We start from the raw sequence: 22366 nt of genomic DNA, 5'->3' as shown, positions 1-22366 counted from the left end.
GGGGACTCTCAGAATTCTCCAGTTATGGTGAGACAGTAAGAAATATTCTTCATAGGATGTTTCCATTGGTGAATGTATTCTCAAACCCTTTGGATGCAGTTTCCTTGGCAGTATTACCACTCCAACTTCTTCCAGGCCCAGGGTGTGGAGAACATACTTTTTATATGGGTACGCAGCTGAGATGTGGGATACCATTTGAATGTTCATTTGTTTCTTCAACTAAAAATGCTAAGCATTGTAGATAATTGTAAAATCTTGTCATTAGCAAAAATGGACTAACGCTCTATTGAAATAGAACTTTAGTTTTCTATGCAGATGGAAACCGATTTATTTTAAAAAGCTTGCACAATTGTATATAAGCCGTGCCAATTTGGAAGTGTTGTTTGACCAAACAAAGGTTTCTTCAGCAGGTCACTGGGACATTTTGCAAACAGCAGCAGATAGTATTGCTTACGTAAATCAGCACTGTCAGTTTTGATTTGAAAGTGGACACCTTTAATATGACTTCAAGTTGCTAGAAAATGTTCCCCACTGGGAACACTTAAAAGCCAAAAGATAAGTATATTTCATTTATTACACTCCAAACTGTCAACACTTTACCTAGAAAAGTATACCCAGAGTGATTATTTTGTGTTGTATAGAGTAGATGACGAGTCTGCCAATCTGTCTTCAGTCAGAATCAGCGTAATATTTGGTTACGGAGATGTGTTCCAGTCTGATGAGAATCACTATTCTTATCTGCAGAATACACACCTTTAAGAGGGGGTGTCCTATATGCAAAGCAAAATTTGTTTAACTGAAAATCTCACCATTAAAGATTTATTGCTTATTTTTCACTATGCGTGCTGCCTTAGGAAAAAAAGGAGAAGCACAGCTTTTATTATGAAATACCAACCTTTCTTGGTTCCGAGAAGAAATTGGTGATAAATTAAGCTAATCTCCATCAGGATTACTCTGCATCTGGGATTTAGGCAAATTGAATCAGAGGCCTGAATAGTGACAGTGAATATCTATTAGACTGTAAACAGAATAATAGGCCCTGTGAATTTTAATGAATGAAGTGAATGGCTGAACTCTTATACTTTACAGAAGGCATATGGTTAGTGATGCATACAGTATGCCAGGAACAGCATATAATGTAGATGTCTTAATGGATAAAATCTAGATTATTAAAAATGAAGAATAAATAGAAATATTTTGAAAAGCTTTTCCTTCCTCTTCTTTTTATTTGTTTTGTAAGCTTAGAAGGATAACACTCCACATTGGTTTTTGACTATGATACTTGAAGATGATAACAGACGTAGCTTAAATTGTGTTGAATTTATTTTATATCCCCCTCTGTATTAAGAGTTTAGAGGAATTGATTGAAGTGATTCAACCTATGTAACCAAATTGCAAAGTATGTCAGGTTTCTGTAGCTGCACATGTATGTCTCATGCAAAGTTTAGATGCATGTCTGATCTTGTTGATTTTAGTACTACTTTTGTTTTTCTTGCAGTGCCTGAGAACAATTCTCATAGACAGTGACTCTCTAATACTTAGGTACTGCGTGAACAGATCCAACAAACTTGATCTGAAAAGGAAACTATTTTCACCAACTTTTCTGCCTCAGGGAAAAAAAAAAAAATCTAAGTTTTTCAGAGAATGAGACTGCAACAGGCTCAGCTGGGAGCTGCTTGGAAGACTCTGCAGTGCACTCCGTAGATGGGTATAGATTTACCTGTGATTCCTTTAAATGGCTTGGAGAGAATGCTTTTTAAAGCTTATACTGTGCATAATCTGGAGATAGTTAGAAAGATGCCGAGTTTAAACATAATGGCCAGTTTGGGGTCTAAAAAATAGAAACAGTGTTGACTGGAGAAAGGGTTAAATGGAAGACGTGGGCGATAGATGCATGAGTACAAATTATATAGTAAAGGCTCTGGGCTTGAAGTGATTGCAAAACTTTTTGTCAAAATGACAGGAAAAACAGCAAAACTGTGAAAGGGGGAGAATGGTCTTCGGTAACGATTTATTTAAGAGTTCATGTAGAAATAATTGTTCAATGTATGTTGATCAGATTACTAAGAAAGCAAGCTGAAAACTGAAGCAGAGAGAACAGAAAGCACCCATATACAGAGCTTTGTGAAGTCTCCACAGTAATTTAGAAAGGTGGGAGTTGAGGGGATTCCTCAACAGAAATGATGAAAGAACTACAGAAAGGTGGGAAGAGCTCTAGGAGGGTGGAATCATAAAAAGCAAGTGAACAAGTGACAGTATTTTAAGAAGTCACAGTTGGTAAGACTTCTGGATTTTTTTTAAGAGTATAAAGAATGCCAGAGCTGACCTCTTAAATTAGGTTTCAAACACGTTTGTTTCAGCGTTGCAATGGTCTTACACAGGGCATCTGGTTTACAGTTTTTATGCTTTGCATGTGTTTCTGCTGAAAGATAGCATAAGCTCAGACACTGAACTGAGTATCAGGAAATCTTGGTGCTCTTCACATCTTGGTCACTGACCTGTTATGTGACCTTTGGAGTCTTGCTTCACCTCAGTATTTCTTGGTCTGCCCTGAATATTCTTTGCTTGCAATGTCCAGTATAACTGTGGTGACTTTGTCTGCCCTAACTGTTCAGATACTAAACTCTGTGAGATCCCAGGCATCTCTTACTACATGTGTGTGAAGCTCTAATTTGTGTCAGTGCCTTGTTTTTTTTTCTCTGTGTAAATAACTGTAATATATGTTCTTTTAAAGGAATGATGCTAGTTTTGCTAGCACCTGTGTAAATCAGAGGTAATTCTGTTGAAATCAAAGAATTTACAGCAGGGAAAAAATTAATGTAAATGAGGTAGGACTTAAATGCTGAAGGAAATAGGACTTTAAATTATTATTATTGCCTATTTCACATAAATATAATTTTAGAAACCAATATATTTTGACAGAAATATTCTGCCTGTCATCCCACCCTGATTATACATATTTCAACTCATTCTCTGCTATAAAGCAAACTATTATTTTTTCCCTGTTATAGGTCACAAAACATGGTAATTGTGTTGAAAATTTAGCAACAGTACAATGCAAACTATGGAGCGTTTGCTAATACTTAGAAAAGAAATTACCAGTATGAAAACATGTGGGTCTACACCTCAAGTCTTTGACAGTCTTAAAGCTTAATCTACAGGAGAGATTAGATAACTTTAAGGCTGTAATATTACATATGACCAAACATCCCTCATATCAGTAAGCATCTGCTGTATGTTCTATAAATGATGTGCCCATCTGATGCAGTAAGAGAGGCTTTATTCTACCTAAAGCCACATTACAAAGAATGCTATGAAAAGAAGTAGATTTTTAAGACAAGATTTCAGGCATAAATGAAAGTTTGATAGCTAAACAGTTATCAAGCAAGTATTAGAAAGGAAAAATAGAAAAAAAATTGCCAGTAATACAAAACCCCCTGATTTTGAATCACAAAGGGAATTTTAAAACAAATAAATATACTCTTAAGTATATATTGTGTACTTCTCCACAGAAATATAAACTACATTGTAATTGGCCAGAATAAGTCCATTGCTGCATCTTTGTTTAAATATGGTTTGTTTTGAAAACAATCTAAAATTAAAAACCGGCTATGACTTAAGTCACTTTTGTATTAATTTGTAAATAAATTGAACTATCTTTTAGGACATAGCACAATGTATTCCATTTTCTTTTCTTATAAATGTCAAATATAGGTTGAAATTTTTTTTTTTTAATTCCCTATGGTTTTTCGCACCTGGAGCTGGTTAAGAAAAGGCAGTCAAAAGAACATTCTTAATTTTGTCCTTGAAAATAAATGGTTATAAAGAAATTGTTTGTTTTCAATGGTTTTGAATCAGGAAGGAACGGTATTTTGGTAGAGGATGTAGGGTGAGATTGGTAGCAAAGTTATTTGGGAGAAATGTGGAAAAATACTGTATTTAAACAGTTGCCAGCCAAGTGAGACTTTCTCCCCTCTGTTCTCCTAATGGCAGCGGGAATAACACAATTTAAGCCAGCATAATTGTACAAATTCAAATCTTACTTGTAATAGGAATCAGATGATCGAATTTAGGCAGCACGGTTTCTCATTTCTGCTGTTGTACCTTAACATTCTTCTTCCTTATTGCATTTTAACTGTTTTTTAGGTCTGCAGTCCTAAGTGCCAGGAAGCTGAGTTTTGTGTTCAAATACTGAAATCCTGAGGCCCCTTTTATACTGTGTGACTCGAGGACTTTGTCAGGAAAGCCATGGTGAATTTAGCTTTAGTAGTTGAAAAACAATACTGTACAAATCTGTCTACACTTTTCCAGATGTTGGGTTTGGGATATTACTGAATTCACCTTTTCTAGTTCACAGTGTCATCCATAGCTCAGAGCCATGAAGAAGGCAGGGTTGGGCTAGGATGTGGGACTGCAAACTGGAGATAGCTTTTGCCACAAGGGTAGAAGAGGCTGGTAATATTTTGAACGACTTCAATTAATTTTTCAGATCTTGTCTGTTACATCCTTAGTTATGCTTATGTGTGTTCAGAATTGCTTGTGTTAATGGATGTGGAAAATCAGGTTGTAGATGCAACTGCAGTATCACATTGTTTTGTATGTACCTACTGCAATTTCCCAGTCTTTATGTAAAATGGAATTCTTACAGGTCATTGGGTGTGGCATTTCTTCCAGGCAATATGTGCTTTCATCTTCCACTGATCTCTCTGAAGTTGTGAGCACTATTCCCAGTGCCAATCAACATAAAATTGTTTATTTTAAACCATATCTATCAATCTGATACCTAGCTTTACTGGACATATTTCTCCCTTTCAATTCTTTATTGAATTAGCCTTTGAAAATTTGCAGCTCTGCTAGCTTTCAGATAATATTGTCACTCTGATATTCCCTTGAAGGTATCTTTTTGTTTTGTTTGAGTTTTAATGCATTCTACAGCTTGTTTACTTTATTCTTAATAGAAAAGATAATAAAAGCCTATGTTAATTCCTCCAAATATGTACAAATAAAGAGCTGAGCCACGTAGCTGGAACATATATGTTCACAAATTTTAGAAATAAAGCAGAAACTGTGACTGAAGACAGGTAAATAAAACCAACATGCCATATTATAAATGTGACCTATGTGACATTGGTAAAATAATGTTACTACCATGTTAATATTTGGCAATAGCATTGTTGGTCGGTACTGAATACAGAAGTTGGCAGACGAAGATAAGACTGGTCTGTATCTCCTCCACCCATTTATACTCTACTTTCAAGGCATCTGCTGGAGTCTTTGAAATCACATGTGATCTCTGGGGATCTTAAGAATTAAGTTAACCTCCTGAGGCTGACTCATTCCCGTGGGTCAGAATGCTACATGTTATAGCCCTTGGCCAGACAAATCTATTGCAGTGGTCTGTCTTGTCTTTATTTCTTGTCTACATTCTTGTCCCTTTTCTGATCGAAAAAAAGTTATGCCTAGAAGGTGTATTTTTTCAAGTGAAGGAGGTAGCTGGGGTAACAAATTTTATTGATAGATAGATAGATAGATAAAAAAAGAAATTACTATAGAAGAGTTTTTCTTTGACATACAGCAATCATGCTGTGAGGTATTTAAAAATTAATTCTGAAAATATTTTGCAAGTCATTTTTAGAGAGGCATTAAGAACCAAATAACTGTACGTTCATGGAAGAAACTTGAGTGCTTGTTTCAGCTGCTGCAACAGTGCATGACATCATCTCTTTGTGTCACTTTGGGCATTCATTCTGTTTTGTCTCTTTAATCGTGAGCTATTTGGGGTGGTAATGCTTTCTCAACCTTTTAGAGCTATAGGATCTGCCCTATCCTTAGACCAGCAATAATTGTTCTGCCACAAAAGTAGCCATGAGATCTGCACCAGTGCGAGACTGAAATCTGGCTACACATAGCTACAGACTTTGGTTTATCTTGGAGCCATTAAGTTTTATTATGCTAAAAACAATAAAAATAGAGTGTGTAAATAACATGGCAATTACGATAATAATTTTAGGCATTGACTTGGTCATATGGCATTACATGGGGCCATTGATCAATTTATGTCAATTCCAGGATCAACTAGTGTCAGAGCTTTTGGGGATGTAAAAGCCCTATTAATAGTGTATTGTCAGGGTCTGTGTATCACTTCTTTGAGTGTTTAATTAAATACGACCTTTTAAATGAAAGAAGACCTTTGTCTTTATACGTCTCAAAATTGGCAAAAGATACAGTGCTAAAAAGTGTTTGCGTGCTTGAGACCAAAATCGAAAACTATTTTCCTAAGAATTAATTTAAAGTAAACAAAGTAAAAAGGCTTATAAGGCTGATATTTTAGAACTGTATGCAACCCAGTAGATATAATATATACTATATAGCCATATGGAGTTGCTAGATAATGCAACAATTGCTACCAATTGAAAAGAGCTGGGTACTTTAAGCTCATGTTGTTAGAATTTTAAGCTCATTTTTTTCTAGTCAGACCAGTAGCAATGGCACTCGTCCGACAAGATGTGTTGTAGATTTGTTTTCAGAAATTAATCAGGAATTCCTATTCTAGTAGCAGCTAAGTGTGTCCCACGGGAATAACTCTGACGGTAACATCTAAGTTGGGAAAATGGCTTTCCTAATAAATATCCCCTAGATTTGACAGCAAAGAAAAACAAAGAGAAAAGATCAAATCCTAGTATTACTAGTACTAATAAAGGCATTGTTATCATACATCAATATAGTACTGAAGTCATATTCTGCATTGATTTCATTGCAGCCAGTTTCTATCACCTGTGTATGCTTAGAAATTCTGAAATACAGAGTGAGATATGTTTTAGTTTAAAACCCAACGCTTAGCTCCAGAATGCATTGGATCAATTTCTTAATCAAAGAGCGATATTATACTGGCTTCAGTACACTCACCAACAATACCTATGTTGGTTAATTCTTAGGTTTTTGTAATTTTCAGTTTGGAAATGGTTCTTTCTAACTCAGTGAAAGACCTGTGTGGCTTTGACATTGAACATTTCTGTAGTAAAGCATGAACTGACATATAAATGAAATCACTAACAAGTAAACAATTTGGCACATCAATACATTAATATATGACGGATGAGGATATATCAACAGAGAAAGCAACGTAAAAATCGTAGGGAGGCTATCATTTTTTAAGGTAGTTATCCAGTGAAAAATGTATATTAAAACATTATTACAACTTAATAAAGTGAGGAAGGCAGGCTCAAAAATAGCTGGTCTCTGAGAGTCTGAATTGAAAGTCCATAAAGTAGCCTTATTTTTCACATATACTGTGTATTTCACATATGATTTAGTGTATTAGAACTGCTCAGGGAAAAAGGAATTGAAGCGCAAGTCCTCTACATGTATGATCTTCTGTGATTATATATAACCTGTACGCTTGCATATCAAAATATATTAGTGATAGTTTTCTCTTTCCTTGATTTTTGTTTCAACTTCCTTTTTCTTCTTCTTTTTTTTTTTTTATTTTATTTTTTTTTAATTGCTTCTATTCAGGCTCTTTCTGATAACTTCCTTTCTGGAGCTCTGAACTAAAAGACAAGCACAGTGGAGTTGCAGTTTCTGGGTTCCGCTGTTGCTGTTCCGTCAGCTTGTTCGTTCATCATGAACCTCTTTTGGAGTTTGGATACAGCAATAAAATTTATCTAATAATATCATAAGACTGTTGTCTGTCAATTCTTTTTATATGTTCTCTTAGATGTTTGAGTCAATGTTTAACTTTGTTTATTATCATGCTTTTTATTTGTCTGTGCTCAGCTAATTTTCATTACTTTTAGTCTTTCCTGTGGCTTTGCAGTTAACTTCCTTGATATTTTAATCCTTTAATTTACATTTCCTCTTTGCACCAGTATACAAATGTGCAACTTCTAATCTGATCACCTATGTCTGAGAGAGATGTCCTCACTCATAAGCTGATAGAATTTGATTGAAAAAGTACAGTTGAACTTATTTTTCCATTTTCCAATAAATCTCCGACATTTTGCAGGATTTACTGTTGGACCATTATCAAATGCTACAAAAACATGTTGTGATTTATCTGTATTTTTTTTTATATTGTATGCTTTTCTACTTGAGGCTCTCTCCTCTCTTAGTCTGTTTCCTTCTATGAGCTCGTTCCAAGTTGCCCTAGCTCCCTGCCTGTAATGTTTCAAGTTTCTTTGTTCCTCTCAGGTCTGTACTTTCAGACAGGCCTATGTACAAGATATTTTGTTGGAAATATTGTGAATGGAGGGGCCTACACTTGAAACAGAAAACGGGACAAATTTAATTGTAGCTTCTATCCCCAGATATGTGGCAGAGTAATTTTGTTTTTAACAGTTAAATTTTAGGTAAATACAGAAAAATGTTAAGTTGGGAAGTGGTAGAAAAATAAACAGATCTTGGAATTGGATGAATCTGTTGTGCTTTCTTTGACATATATCAGCCAATCCTCTCTAATGACTGTATTTTGAATACACCAAAGACTGTAAAGTACTTTACCCCAAATGCCAATAAACAGGCTTCATAATTCTGCAGTCAGTTTCTATGAGATGAAGGCATTCTACAGAAAAAGAATTTTCAGGAGTTAATAATCTACTGGTGAGAGATAGTTTAATAAGATGAGCCCCAGATACGATGATCGAAAGAAAACCTTATTCTCTCATTTTAAACTCAGCCAGGGTGTCTGTGTTGACAATCACAGTTCTGCTTGAGTCATGGAAGTTGAATATGCTAGGAGGATCTTCTGACAATGAGTTACTGCTCTTGTCTCTCAGCCAGCAATTTTTAAATAAAATTGTCTTGCTCTGCTTTTGACAAAACGCTTTTTGTCATATTTCATAAATATTGAAACAAAATAACTTAAGTTATACAACCGATGATTTATACTAATGCTTAGTGTTATTTCACTGAAGCAGAGAACTTTAGGAATAGGAGAGGTAGGAATTCAAACCATCAATTCTTTGTTGTGCAGTTTGGCTCATGTTCAGGTGTGGAAGGTATTCAAGCTCAGTACTTGTGTGGTGTTGGGGAACAAAACCCAAAATCAGGTTTAGATTCCAGTCAGCTTTCACCCAGGTCAACAAAGTCTCTTCAGCAGGATGTTTCATGCAGTTTCTTTTCTTCTAGTTTTAAAAAAAACCTAAGGAGAGTGGCCTCAGCCCTGCTGGGTTTCTTCTTTCCCATTAACCATAAGTACAATTTTTTGTCTAGTCATCTAGCTACTTTTTACTTTTCTTAGGCTTTTACATCAGCTTTAATAAGTACAAGTAATCCCTTTCTTTTTCCGCTCCAGATAATGGTTCTCCTCTCCTATCTTTTAAACCTTTCCAACAGTTTTATTTTTATATTCTTCTGTTTTTCTGCATATTTTTTTTAAGCTTCAAGTATCTTTCTGGGTTAACAATGTATACCACATTTCAGAAATTATCATAGAAAAATTGTCCATTATTATTATTTTTATTAGTGACTAGTAATAGTAGTAATGGTAATAAAGGCAGTTTAATTTATGCAGAATTAGCAGCATCAGACATTGTGTCAAGCTCTAGTTCTTGCTTAAAACTAAAAGCCTTCAACGGCAGAAATGGGACGTAAAATTGAGGCTTCTCTTGGCACAGCTGCTTCAGACCTTGTCAAAGCCAGGATTAAAGAACAATTGCAGTGATTCTGATCTGGCACCTGATCTTCCTCCCACCACCTGAGCTGGTATCTCTTTAAAATACCTGCTGTCTCCTAAGAGCACCCTTGCAAAGAGCCTGCCTGGCCTGGCTAGGTCTTTTGTATGGACCAGCTGCATAGAGAATACAGCCCTTCCTATGAAAGCCTTGAATAATAATACGGTGAACTTGTGCATTCCGAGGGTATGCTGCTTATCAACAACAGACGACCACTACAGTGATGACGTTTAGGTTGTAGAAATTATATTGGGAAGAATCGGTAGCCAGGACAATTTTGAATTACCTTGCCTTGATGAGTAACCAAAATTTCAGATTTTGAATGAAGAGGTGTAGTAGTGTTTCTTCATGCAGGGAGGTGTCAGTAAGCTTTAAAAAGATCTCTGTTTGACCTCAGTAAAACCTGACACTTCTGTTGTTATTTCAAGAACATTTCTGATAGATTGGATCAGGAAAGGATTTTTAATTAATTCTGCGGAAGGTGCTTTGTCTTACTACTGATGGCATTATGAATATAGTTATTTTGCTAAAGACATTAAAAAAATGTACCTATATTTAAGAGCATTTTCTGTTTTAATGTATTAATTCATATTTTGTGTTCTAAATACCATGTTATTTAATATTACAGCACATATTCTATTGAACCAATAATACTGAATGAAGATAATTCCCATCTAAAGGAGCTTAGTGTAAATGATACTGTTTTTTTCATAGTGTTTGCACTTTAAGAAAAATTGCAATGGAGTATTTTTTGCTTTTATCTTCCAGGCTCTAACCAGGGAGTTACAGCAAAGTGTACAAGAGCTGAGAACAAAAATCAAACAGGCAAAAAAAGTGGGAGAAGCGAGAGCATGCAAAAAGGGTATTTCCCAAGAGTCTGTTCAGTTGGCAGCATCTATCCTTAATGTTTCAACAACTGATCTTGAGGAGATATTAGAAGTAGAAGATGATGAGGTAAGTTATTTTAAGGACTCTTCAGTAAAAGCAGAAGATGCTGTATATTTCTGTTCTTGAGGAAAAGGATTTCCAGGTAAAGACTGGAATTTCATTGTGCAGCAGCCAGCACAAAAAGAACAGAACAGTTGGATTTAAATAAAAAGGTCAGGTTAGAGACTCATAAGGTGGCGAGACTTCGGACATGCATAAATAAAATATAAGTATACTGTTTTGAGCATGTAGATGTAGAGACATTATTTGAAAATCCCTAGTAGTTTCCCTATTCGTGAGACTATTTGGCAGATTCTACAATTTAAATAGACTTATGCATTAATGAAAACAAAATTAGAATGTGTCTTGCTGTGCCAGATTGATTCCTTTGATGCTTCCTTTCTTGAATTGTGGTACCTATTAAAGGTATTTCTAGTAGACAGATGGTTTCTGGGGGAATCCATAGCCTTTTTTTTGTTGATTCTGTCATACATTTTACTATGAAATATTTGATAGTGTTTCATCAAATCACTGTCTATTAAATAGATACAGTAGTAGGATTTCTTACCCAGATTTATTTAGGCCTAATCAAATAATACATGAAAAAGCCTGTACACTTACTTTAATAAAATTGTCTAGGAGTGACCATTATTGGGCTGTAAAAGTACCCTGGTGATGACTTAGGTTTAGCCTTATTGGAGCTTTACATTACAAAATTCACAAAAGAGATTTTTTGCGTTGGTTAAACAAAGGTGCGTTGGATGTGTGTGCACTGATATGGATTACATTCATAAATACAAATAAAACGGACCGATATTTGCCGTGTTTACTAACATTTATACAGACCTGTAAAGAGATTCACTTTGACAGAATTGTTCCATGCTTACTCCATTTTCAAAGTAATTTATCCATTCTGTATCTTTTGTGGTAATCACTGTTGTGAATATATATGTAAAACACACAAACATTTAGATACACACAAACATTTTAGATATATAATCCATTTATCAGTTCATACACTCGGGAACCTTTACATTGAACTTGTAATATTTACTCATAGATCATATGTACACCTGTATATTCCTGTGAAAGGAACATGCTGTGCATGTTTCTAGGGACGCACACAGACAAGGATAAGTTTATAAATTTAACAGAGCCCTCATACTTGGTGGACATGCTTCAGATAACTAGTCTTGCAACCATAGTTCCCACTTCCACGTGCTGGTTTTTAATGTATATTCAGTTACACGTTTCCTTTATTGTTCATTATGTTCTTCTCAGGTGGTGTCAAAATATTGTGTCTATGTTGTATTTTTCTATTTTTAGGATACAGCAAAGACAAAAATGGAATTTGAAAAAGATAAAGAGTGGCTGCAGTATATACAGAAACTTCTTGAAGCACAGGTGCTAAATTTATATCTTCCCTTAATGAATTATAACTTTCTGTTCTGCGTAGCTAAGTGTTTTTAGGTTGTAATTAATCTGTTGCATTTGCAATTATGTTGCCATTGACGGTCCCAAACTATACTGTGATAAGGCACTGTAAAATCCTTGTTTTGCAGCATTTCCTTTTTATTTCTCTTAAAATAAGAGTCAGTGGATAAAACTGAAGAGATGTTAACCAAGGATTTGTGATAGCTAACTTAACAGCTGAAACCAGTGAAACAGTGCTGGAAAAAACAAGCACAGATCTTGGCAAATGTGTTAATTGAATTATTGAAACAGTGTGTAATGCTTGCTAGAGTGAAAAGGATCCATTCTCTCATACCTCTTAGGAAAAAGAGGTTTTTTATTATGTGCCTTTAAAGTTAGTAGTTGATATGGACACCTGAGGAGTTCATGGGTTTCAGTGACCTTTTACTGTGGACCTGTTTCCAGTCAATTCATGTTTTCCTCATAGCCAGACAGCTGTTTATTATCGTGTCTTCTCGCATTCTCTACAATATTTTCTACTGAGACCTCGAGCAGCTTGTTAGTGGGAAGTAAATATTGATTTGGCATCCTGTCAATGCAGAAAGAATGAAAAAATTTCCACCAGAGGCCCCTCAAACATTTTCCTATCGACATTTTCTGGGCAGAGAGGAAAGCTGCATAGAGGATGACAAGGCTGAGACTAGCAGAAATCCCTGAGGGGTCCATTGAGACTGCCGCTGTGACCTGTGTGATACTTTTTCTTCTCTTTCAAGTCTTTTTTTTTAATACACACGGAGTCTGCTGGGATGCTCCCCTCTTGTAAGTGATCAAGGGCAGTTTATTGGCAGGTGAGAGCCCTGCTTTTCTAGCCATAGTCAGCTTTTGTTTGGACATCACTGACAACACACACTGACTCTTGAAACTTTTCCATTATATTTTAGTTGTCTCCTTTATTCAGATGATGGGTAACTGGTGTCTGAAAAGAAATAAAACTTGATTTATAAATCCAGTGTTCCTAATGCATATTCACCAGCACGGGTCCATTAGCAATGTAGTTCATTTCAGTTAAGAATGTGAATGATTGAAAATATTTTGAAAGCCATTTCAAGAGAACACTCGCATTCAGATTTATATATTTTTTCGTTAACAGCTTTTGAGTCTAGATTGTGTCCTATGACCAGATTTTTAAGAAACGACAGTTTTTCCCTCTTTCATTATCAAAACTTACGACCACTAAGACTGCTTAATTGCTGCAGTGGAAGAGATGAAAATATCAGTTTGCTTTTACTGGCTCTGTCAGAAATACTGGGATTTTAATGTAATATTGTACTGTTACACGGAACTCAGCAGTAAAAGCACAAATATTTCTATTGACTAAATTGCCTTCATGTTAAAAATTTTTTAAAAATTTATAAATTTCAAGATTCTGTCCATGTTATGGACTCCAAAATCAGATTCATGGAATACGATGAAGAATTTTTTGTTACCATTCTTTGGTAAATCGTTAAAAAATCCTAAGCAGACTTTTATCACTTCTCTTCACCTGATATAGACAGACAGCAAAAACCGGGGCACGGAGAGTTGTTGACTATGTAACCGACTATATTAGGATTGCAAATGTTAGCTAAGGATAGAGGAGCTCATTGCTCTTAGCTGCATAAGTTTGTGTACACATTAATAGTGGGTTTCAGTGGTTTTTGCTCCATCTTGTGGGGTTCCTCAGGAGGAGCTCTGAGAGTAAAAGTAATTCTTGGCAAGCCGACCGTCTTTAGAATTGCAAGGGCATTAGTGTTTTTTGGGAGCAGCCAGCTATGCTTTTCATTTCTGTCCATGCTAAGTCACACAGATGGAAATTGCTAAGATTTCTTGGTCTCTATATTTGGGAGCAGCTCACAGAAGAGCTCTATGCCCTTTAAAATGCTTAACTCATATCTTCTGGACAGTTTGGTTGTGGTTTCCTTTTGTAGGCATTGGTAATACTTCTGATAAGAAAACTAAAGCTCACGGTGAAGTGAAAGCTTTCTGTCAGGACTTTTCTCATAACAGGCTGCTTACGTAGTGTTACAGGTTGGCAAACTGTGTACCTGTTTGCGTCTTGAATGGAGATGCAGGGTGACCCTTTTCTGTTATTCTGAGAAAACGTTCGGTTTAGAATTGCATCAGATCACTTAATATTGCAGTTTGATATAGTGTCTTTTTGTGCCATTGAGCCAGGACTTGGGAACATAATTGCCCAGCAGTATTGATTTAATTGCCTAGGTTTATTTGTGGACTCCTAATTATTGACTGGAGGTAAATTTAATGGAGAAACCTTTATGAACACTGGGAAACTGCTGCTGTTGCTGTTATACATAATGAACTGCATCATATCCCTTTAGATCATTCTTCAAGCTAATTTTATTCCGCTGTGACAGTACGATAACATTTAAAATGTCATAGACATTTTATTTTTATTACTGACATACGACATTTTACTGCTGCATTAGAATTTTGGGGGAGACTGAGGGAAGCACTAGTTGCTTTTTACTGTCATTTTATAGATTCCCCTAAAGTATAATGATAAAGGATAGCACACCTCTGTTTTACACTTCATCTACACCTTTATTTTCACATGCTTACGACTTGAAAAAGTCTAATTTCTGTCAGCTTTACAAGAATGTTAATATTTCAGTGATAAATATTTTTGCACTCCTGAGGCTCACAGACCCTACTCAGAGTTTGTGTCCTTATTTTATCAACTACTATAGAAACACACATGCAGAACCTACACCACTGCTAAAAAGCTTGCAATTTGATAGAGACATCTCTGCATCAGGATGTTATTATGTAAATAAGAATCATATAATTGAAAAGTACAGTTGTGTTCTGAATTCTGCCAAGCTGGTAAAAATCACTTATTGCCTAAACCTATGTCTTGAATGGCCAACAAGTGTTTTTTCAGTTGCCTATTTGTATTTGTACATTAACACCCAATGACTAGAGTTCTCACTAAAATATGCAAATGAAACATCTTAATAACTTAATAGGTTCTCTTGCCTATGAAGAGCCTGTATGTGTAGAGGCTTCACAGGAACGCATGCAGGTATCTGCTACCTCCACAGGTGGATCTGAGTCATGTATAGAGACATCAGGCTGATTATGCGCTAGCGATTGGGCATGGGAAAGAGAAGCTGGGAGAGGTATCATATTATAGACCACTGAATTTTTAACAGCTCATGGCATTTGGGAGAGGAGGGAACAAGTGTGGTTATGTCAATATGTATCTGTGTTTACAGCTTGCATGGCAAGCGATGAGGTCCCTACCTACTTTCCTACTTTCTCCCTCACATCTGAGTGTGTACATCTTATAATTTGAACCTGGCACAGTATATAATCATTAAAAAAAAAAAAAAAAAAAACACACAAACCAAAACCAAAAAAAACCCCACCCAAAAACCCCAGCATCCTTCTCTAGCTTTTTCCCATCATAGGAAACATACATAGCCAAACCAAGAGGGTGACTTCTTTTCACATAACTTAGAGAAGATTTCTTATAAGGTTTTCATTCATTGTGACGGATTGTAAGGAACAGCATCTTGGAATAATCCATTAATAATTTTGTGTGTGAATACAGCATGTTAGCCAAATCCAGATTCCTGCCTGAAGTCTCCAGGAACTATTTTTCAATAAAATACAAATAATTTGCTTAACTCTTCCAAGCACTGAACCAAATGACAGCATTGATTTAGCATGTCCATTGTCAGATACACAGCAGCACTTGCCTTCGCTCTATCCTGATGTACTCCTCGGGATGCCACATCTCACATAAACAAAGCTGACTACTAAAATCTTTCCTCTCATGACCTCATTATGAACCTACAAATCATATTCCAACAGTGACAACTTCCAGAAAACCTCCCTCCCCTCTGTTCTATGGACGCTCTGTAGGTATGTGTATAATCCATCTCTAGAACAGGGTTTGTAACAGTATATTCACTCCTCATCGATAGGGATTTTCCCCAACCCCTTTTTAGAATTTGCACTGGCTTCTAAATATAGATTTCCTCTGGTGTCATCTGGGAACGTGCACTAACAGCTACGATTGTTTCCTTTCAAATTCTTGGACTGGAACTCACCTGCTTTGCTTTCATTAGTTTCTCTCCAGCCTGTGTTTGTCTTCTCCTTCTCTTTGAACAGGTCTGCTTATTGCCTGTCCTCTGCTCACATGCACACATATGTGTTCACCCATGCACCAGGTGTTTCAAGTTCCTGCACCTTAAGAAGCAGCACCAGTGCAGTCTGAACCACGTATCCTGGACATCGTTAACACTGATGTCAGACCATCAGAAAGTAATGATGATTTTCTTGTCATTATGAGAATAAGAGCTCAGTCCTGTGCATTGATGATCCATTATGGTGTAAATCTGAGTTTTATCTCATGCACACAAAAAAACCCACATTACATTACTTGTCCTGAACTGAAAACAAGGAGACATCAGCTTGATTACTCAGGATAAGAATACAGACAGGCCCATATATATTTATATAATCATGTATATACAGCCATCACGAAGCAGAATGGACAAAGAACAATAGCGAAGTGAAGCATTTCTCTAATTTTTTTTGTAAACTTTGATGTTTAGTTTATAGTAAAATTAAGAGGTTTTGGTCATTATAATCTGAATTTCTTTAGGTATCTTTCAGGTTATTCTTTGTGGTTCACTTAATTCAATTTTAGGCAGCTCTGCAGTGTGTTTGAATAGATTTGTGGGGCAAATGTATTATCCTGATGATGCATACAGGGAAATATAAAATAGGTGTAACCAGTAATTCATGTAGTCCAGAAATTAAATACTTCCATTTTCATGTTAACACATTTTAGACTTTCTGAAGCAGAGGCCAAGTAACACTGTACTCTGTGAATGGAGACGCTATGTCTCATTAGAATAACATTGTCTTGCATTCATTATGAGTCTTTTTACTGGCAGACCAGTGTATTTTATGTACTTGTGCTGAGTGAGACTTAATCACGTGGTGTAAGGTCGATAAATATTACTACTTTATTTTTTACGGAAGGGATGTTCAAAAGAAGTATACTCAAGGTCAGAATAAATAGGTGAGAGAAACAGAATTAACTATCAGCATTCCTGACTCTTTAGGGTCATATTAGCTTACAGTTATCCATACAGCAAAAATATCTGTCTGAGAAGTTGTGTAAGAAGTATGCCATTTCATTCATATGGCTTTCTAGTATCAAAGAAGAAACATATAATTCTGGTAAGGATAAATAAATGAATAAAAATCTTTAAATCCACATGTAGTTTGTGCTCTCAAATTTTCTGAGTTTATACAAATCAATTAAATACTACTGCTCTCAAAGCCTAACATAATTTACTGATTTAGGATCACTATCGTTGTTAATGCTTAGTGTTCAGATAAATTGGTTGTGGCACAGATGATAACTGGAAAACATTTGAAGGAAGTATCATTCTGTATTAAAACGTATAATTATCAGTGGTATAAACAAGCTTTCGCTCCTTAGGTGTGCACTTAGCACTCACCGAACTCCCAAAGCTTTCCCCAAGCATATGGCAGGTTTGGAAGCTGGGATGAATTCTTTGGAGTAGAGACATCTTCAACAGTTGTGAAGTTCTGGGGAGATATGTAGAGGGAAGCTTCCCAGGATAGTTACAGAGCCATCATTAAAAGTAAATCTGACAGGCTTCTATTAAAGATGAAGACTGTAGAGATCATCCAGTTCTGGGTGTCTGTATGGAAAGAAAACCAGATAAAAACACACAGCACTTTCTCTGAAACCAGCAAATGGTGAAAGAATGACATAACATTCAACTTTCAAATACTCTTGATTTAAATTAATTATTTAAATGGAAAGAGTTCTTGAAAGATCGCTTTGCTGACATGGAAGGCACAGAAAGTAGTGAGCAGCAAATAAAATGTAGCTAGAATGATATGAGCCAGAGACATCAATAAGAAACCATTCATCTCTGGCACAACATTAAGGAGGTAAAATGTATCAGAAATGAATGTAGTCAGGCTAGGCAAGAAGAATTAAAGACTTGGGTTATGGTACAGTGTTCTCGTAAGAAACACATTTAAACAAGGAAGGAGAGAGCAATTAGTGTGAACAGGATGCTGGAGTCAGTGTTTTTAAAGCACAGCAGCGGCAAGTGTCACAGAATTTCAGATAAGATTATGTCTTATATTTCTCTGAATAGATTTGTGCTCAGTGAATTGGATCCCTCTATTCCCCAAAAAGTCATCACAATAGTGTACAGGAGAAAGCTGACAGGTGTAGATGACTACTAGGAAATTCTTACCATAGACATAAGTTATTTGTGACAGATGGAGACGTGTCTGGCCAGCAAGTACCAGCCCTTCAAAACCCCCTCTCCTGTAGAAAAGGGAAATAATGCATGTTACCCTCCTTTTTCTGTAACTGCAAAGTGACTGTGGAGCAACATGTAGGATTGCCATTACAGTCACTTCATGACAGATGCTTGCTATTAACAAGATCTTACTTACTACCATTTTAGATTTTTTTTCCTGACTCGTTAGTAATTATAAATATCAGTGTATAGATTCATACCTGTGTATCAGTTCAGACATTACACCTGCATTTGTATTTGATGTACTTTTACGTCTGGGTTTGGGGTTTGTTTTTTTTTTTTTTGTTTGATGTTTTTTGTTTCGTATATCTAGGAAACAGGCAGTACTCTGTCTGGTATAAGTACAGTACAGTTTTCTCTTTGAGATGGAATAGAGGAGTCAAAAAATGAAATAAGTAGTGATACTCGAGTGTGGAACTAGAGAGTGGTTCTCGATGCAAAAGTATTGCCTTGAACTACTGTTGTGAAAAGCAAAGGAAGCTGGTGATTGGACTACTCAACCAACTGCTATATTTTACCTAATTTATTTCTGGTGGCCTTATTAAGGTAAAATTATCTCTCCTTCTGATATGAGTGTCAGCTGTTACTTTTGGTGTGGGACTGACCCCTCGGTCATCACTGGTCTCACCAGGAGTTCAGGAAAGCTGACAGAGCTCTGTGAAGCTAACAGAGACTTTTCCAAAGGTGAATAAAAACTGTTCTGCTCTCTTCTGGTTGGTCAGCACTGACCATTCTCCGGGTGGAGCTGCAATGACTAGTGTTTTGTACCACCTCCAAAAGTACTTCACAGCATATAGTGCACTGATGCACCAAGACTGTGAAAGAAAACCTCTTTAAGCATGAAAGCAATGACACTGAAAAATATACCAAATCTCTTTCTTTGAAGACATCGATTTTGCAAATACATCTTTTATATTGGAGAAGGTATAAAAGAGGTTTTCACTTTTCTCTGTAAATATGTAGATGCAATTTTTTGATACCGTGTTTTAGATGAGCAGACATTTGTGTCATATCCCAGTCAATCCAGTTGGAGCTTTTGGGGTTTGGGGTTTTGTTTTGCTTTGGGTTTTTTTATTTACAAGTTTTCACATGTGAGTCTAAGGCACATCATTGAGAGCTGTACTGGTAGTTCTGTCTCATCCTCCTGAGAGCAGTGAACATACACTACCATTTCTGCATGCCCTAGAGATGACTGTAACCTTTTATTGATTAGCTGATTGAAGATAAATGACAGAGATGCTGGTACTGCGGTTTACATCATTAACATGGTCAGTAAAGCATGAATTGTTCAATAAGGCGTTTATCTTTTTTTCATTTTACGCTGTTCTTTTATCATTTTTATGATAGAGAGCAAATTTTCAGACACTAACCAGGCAGGTGAACTTTAAAGATCAGATGTGTGCATGTGTGGTAGTTGTCAGAACTAAGTGAAATCTAATGGTTTAAAGATTTTAATAAATTTTTTTCACATCAAGAAAATAAAGTTCAATGATAATTTTTCTTACTATGTTTATTTTTCAGTTTCCTTTTGCCTCATCCTTAATGGATGCCATACTGGAAAAATTAAATGAGAAGAAGAAACTGGTAGAAGAGTACAGTTCTCTTATGAAACACACTGTATGATGTTGGTAAGACCTGTCTTTGCAGAGTGTAACTAAAATACGTGTGCTGTTTCCTCATGTCTTTCCTCTTCACATAAAGAACTGTCAATATGCATGTTCAATACATAAGTAGAAACTGTGAACTAATTAATCGTTGAACAAGAGGAATTAATTACATTCCTCTTTAAAAAGGAGCGTGGTGTTTGATTCCCGAAGAGAAAAATTGCTGCAAATCAATGCCCAGTTAAAAATTATTTTCTTTTAAATGCATTAGCAGTGAACATCAGTGCAGGCTGTGTAGTGAGAGGATGTTTTTGATAAGACCAATACGCATCTGTACAATTCAGCAAGTAGAAAAAGCAGCTAAGTAACTCCTGCTTGTACTAGTCAGAACAGTAGAGGTAGGATTTACAAAGGAACTGGGAATATCATTGGGACTTTGAATACCTAATTTATTTCAGCTTCTTTGTAAATCCCAGCTTTATGATACGTGCTACATAAAATGATATGCTTCCTTTATGTTGAAAAAAACGAATGATTGTAAAAAAAAAAAAAAATTCAATGTAGAGTAATACTCCCGGGAAATGCTGTATTTTCTTCTGAGTTGGAGTGTCTTGTGTACAATGTATTTAATTGTATTAAAAAAATTCAATACCATAAAAAGTTAATTCCAGTGTGGGTTTTTTTCAATAGTGGTCCCAGTTCTTTCTCAGCTAACACCAAGCTGCAATCCCTCACTTTTCTTGGGAAAACCATATAGAGTTTTAGTCAGTTGTTTCCACCAAGATTTCTCTGGCAATCCTAACAAATAATTGCTGCTTCTTCACATCTTTGATCTAAGAGTTTGTATTCCTCTGGACCAACCCACCTGAAAAAAATTAAGGACCCAGGTTTCTGAATTAATTTGGTAATAATATTTAGCTGTTGTTTATGGCTCTTCATCTATGGATATCAAGTTGTTTTACAATAGATATAATTATCATTATTCATATTGGGTGGGGAATCAGAAGCAAGATCTATTTGGCCTCAGATCACTCAACACAAGCGTGAAACAGAAAAGTTTTCTGCATGTCAGTCCAGTGTTTTTCCTAGGAAGTCACTGTGCTGCTTTTAATTTATGCAGTTCACTATTTAGTGTCTCTAAGAAAAGGATGAGGAAGGGAAGACATCACTAAACTTCTGCTCAGTTACACCTGGTGACAACAGGGGCTTGAGAGAACTTTTATTGAAATTACTGAAAATCATGCAAATGTATTCCACCTGCATCTGTAAATTAAGACCTGGAACTAGCCCTATGTAAAAAAAAGAAACTCATCTTTAGGAATGGTTGACGACCACCTTTTCCAAAGCAAGAAATAAGGGACATCACATGAAACTATCAGGTGACATACTCAAAGCAAGCAAAAGGAAGACACTCCCATGCAAAGGGAATTGAGCTGTGGAACTATTTGCCTCATGGTTTTACTGAAGCTAAAAATATACATGGGCTCCAATGCCAATAAAATTAATGCCAATAAAAATTATGGAAGATAAAGCCATCAAAATATGTGGAAACCATGTTCATATGATTTTCAGTAATTCCAGCAAAATGTATTTCAAAATAATTTCAACATTTTGGTCGTTTGGCTTAGTGAAAGAGCCAGGAACATCAGCTAATTCACAGGTAAACCAGACAACTTTTTGTGACAATTTCCCAAACTAGTACCTTTTTCTCATAACTTAAACATCTTGCTCTAGTGCCCCTGCAAATTTCTGTGTCTCCTGGGCACCCGGATCTTTTCTTGGACCAAGAGTAAACAACAGCAGTGAATGCTGCAGAACCAAACGATTATCTACTTCATCCGAAGAGAGAGACAGAGCAAAACAAAATCTTTAAACCCAGGTGGAGCCAGAATTATCACCATTTTTTCAAGGAATGGAAAATACAGCAAGTGTTATTTATTTGCAGCTGTTTCCTTTGTGCATTATGTCACAAGAGACCCAGAAATGCTCTACAAAGAAAATTAATTCTCCATAAATCTCTGTGGCCTAGGTCTTAAAGGTGGGATTAATTTTCTCCTTCTTTTGAAAATTACTAGGGTCAATAAGCTGGATAAGCTTACTTGGCAAAAACATCACATTTGGACTCTACCAAAACAAGTCCTGCAGGATGTACCTCAGTACAGATACATCTCTTTCCCTTCATCCAAGTCTTCTGCATTGTCTGCCATTTCTCTGATGAGACTTTAACTCCTTCGAGTAAATGTTCGCTTGCTAACGAGTGAGCCTGCAGAGCTGCCACCAGCACTCGTGCTCCATGGCAGAGGCAGATGATGGCTCACTCTAGGAAAGCGAGTGAGTCACTGGTGGCAGCAACACAGCGCCTTGA

The 22366-nt window shown here is 36.1% G+C and overlaps 1 protein-coding gene across 1 annotated transcript in view; it reads left to right on the top strand.

Annotated features, from left to right (window-relative positions):
* CNTLN (centlein) overlaps positions 1-20048 on the top strand; it is a 203219-nt gene extending 183171 nt beyond the window's left edge. Inside the window, exons 25-27 of the mRNA XM_082497720.1 lie at positions 10440-10625; positions 11925-12002; positions 19919-20048. Of these exons, the coding sequence (XP_082353846.1) occupies positions 10440-10625; positions 11925-12002; positions 19919-20020 (366 nt within the window). The 3' untranslated portion in view covers positions 20021-20048. The remainder of the gene's footprint in view (positions 1-10439; positions 10626-11924; positions 12003-19918) is intronic.
* The last annotated feature ends 2318 nt before the right edge of the window (positions 20049-22366 follow it).

This window comes from Vanellus vanellus (assembly GCF_965231255.1).
Source record: "Vanellus vanellus genome assembly, chromosome: Z".
Taxonomy (NCBI): domain Eukaryota; kingdom Metazoa; phylum Chordata; class Aves; order Charadriiformes; family Charadriidae; genus Vanellus; species Vanellus vanellus.
This window is presented reverse-complemented; position numbering and strand designations above follow the sequence as displayed.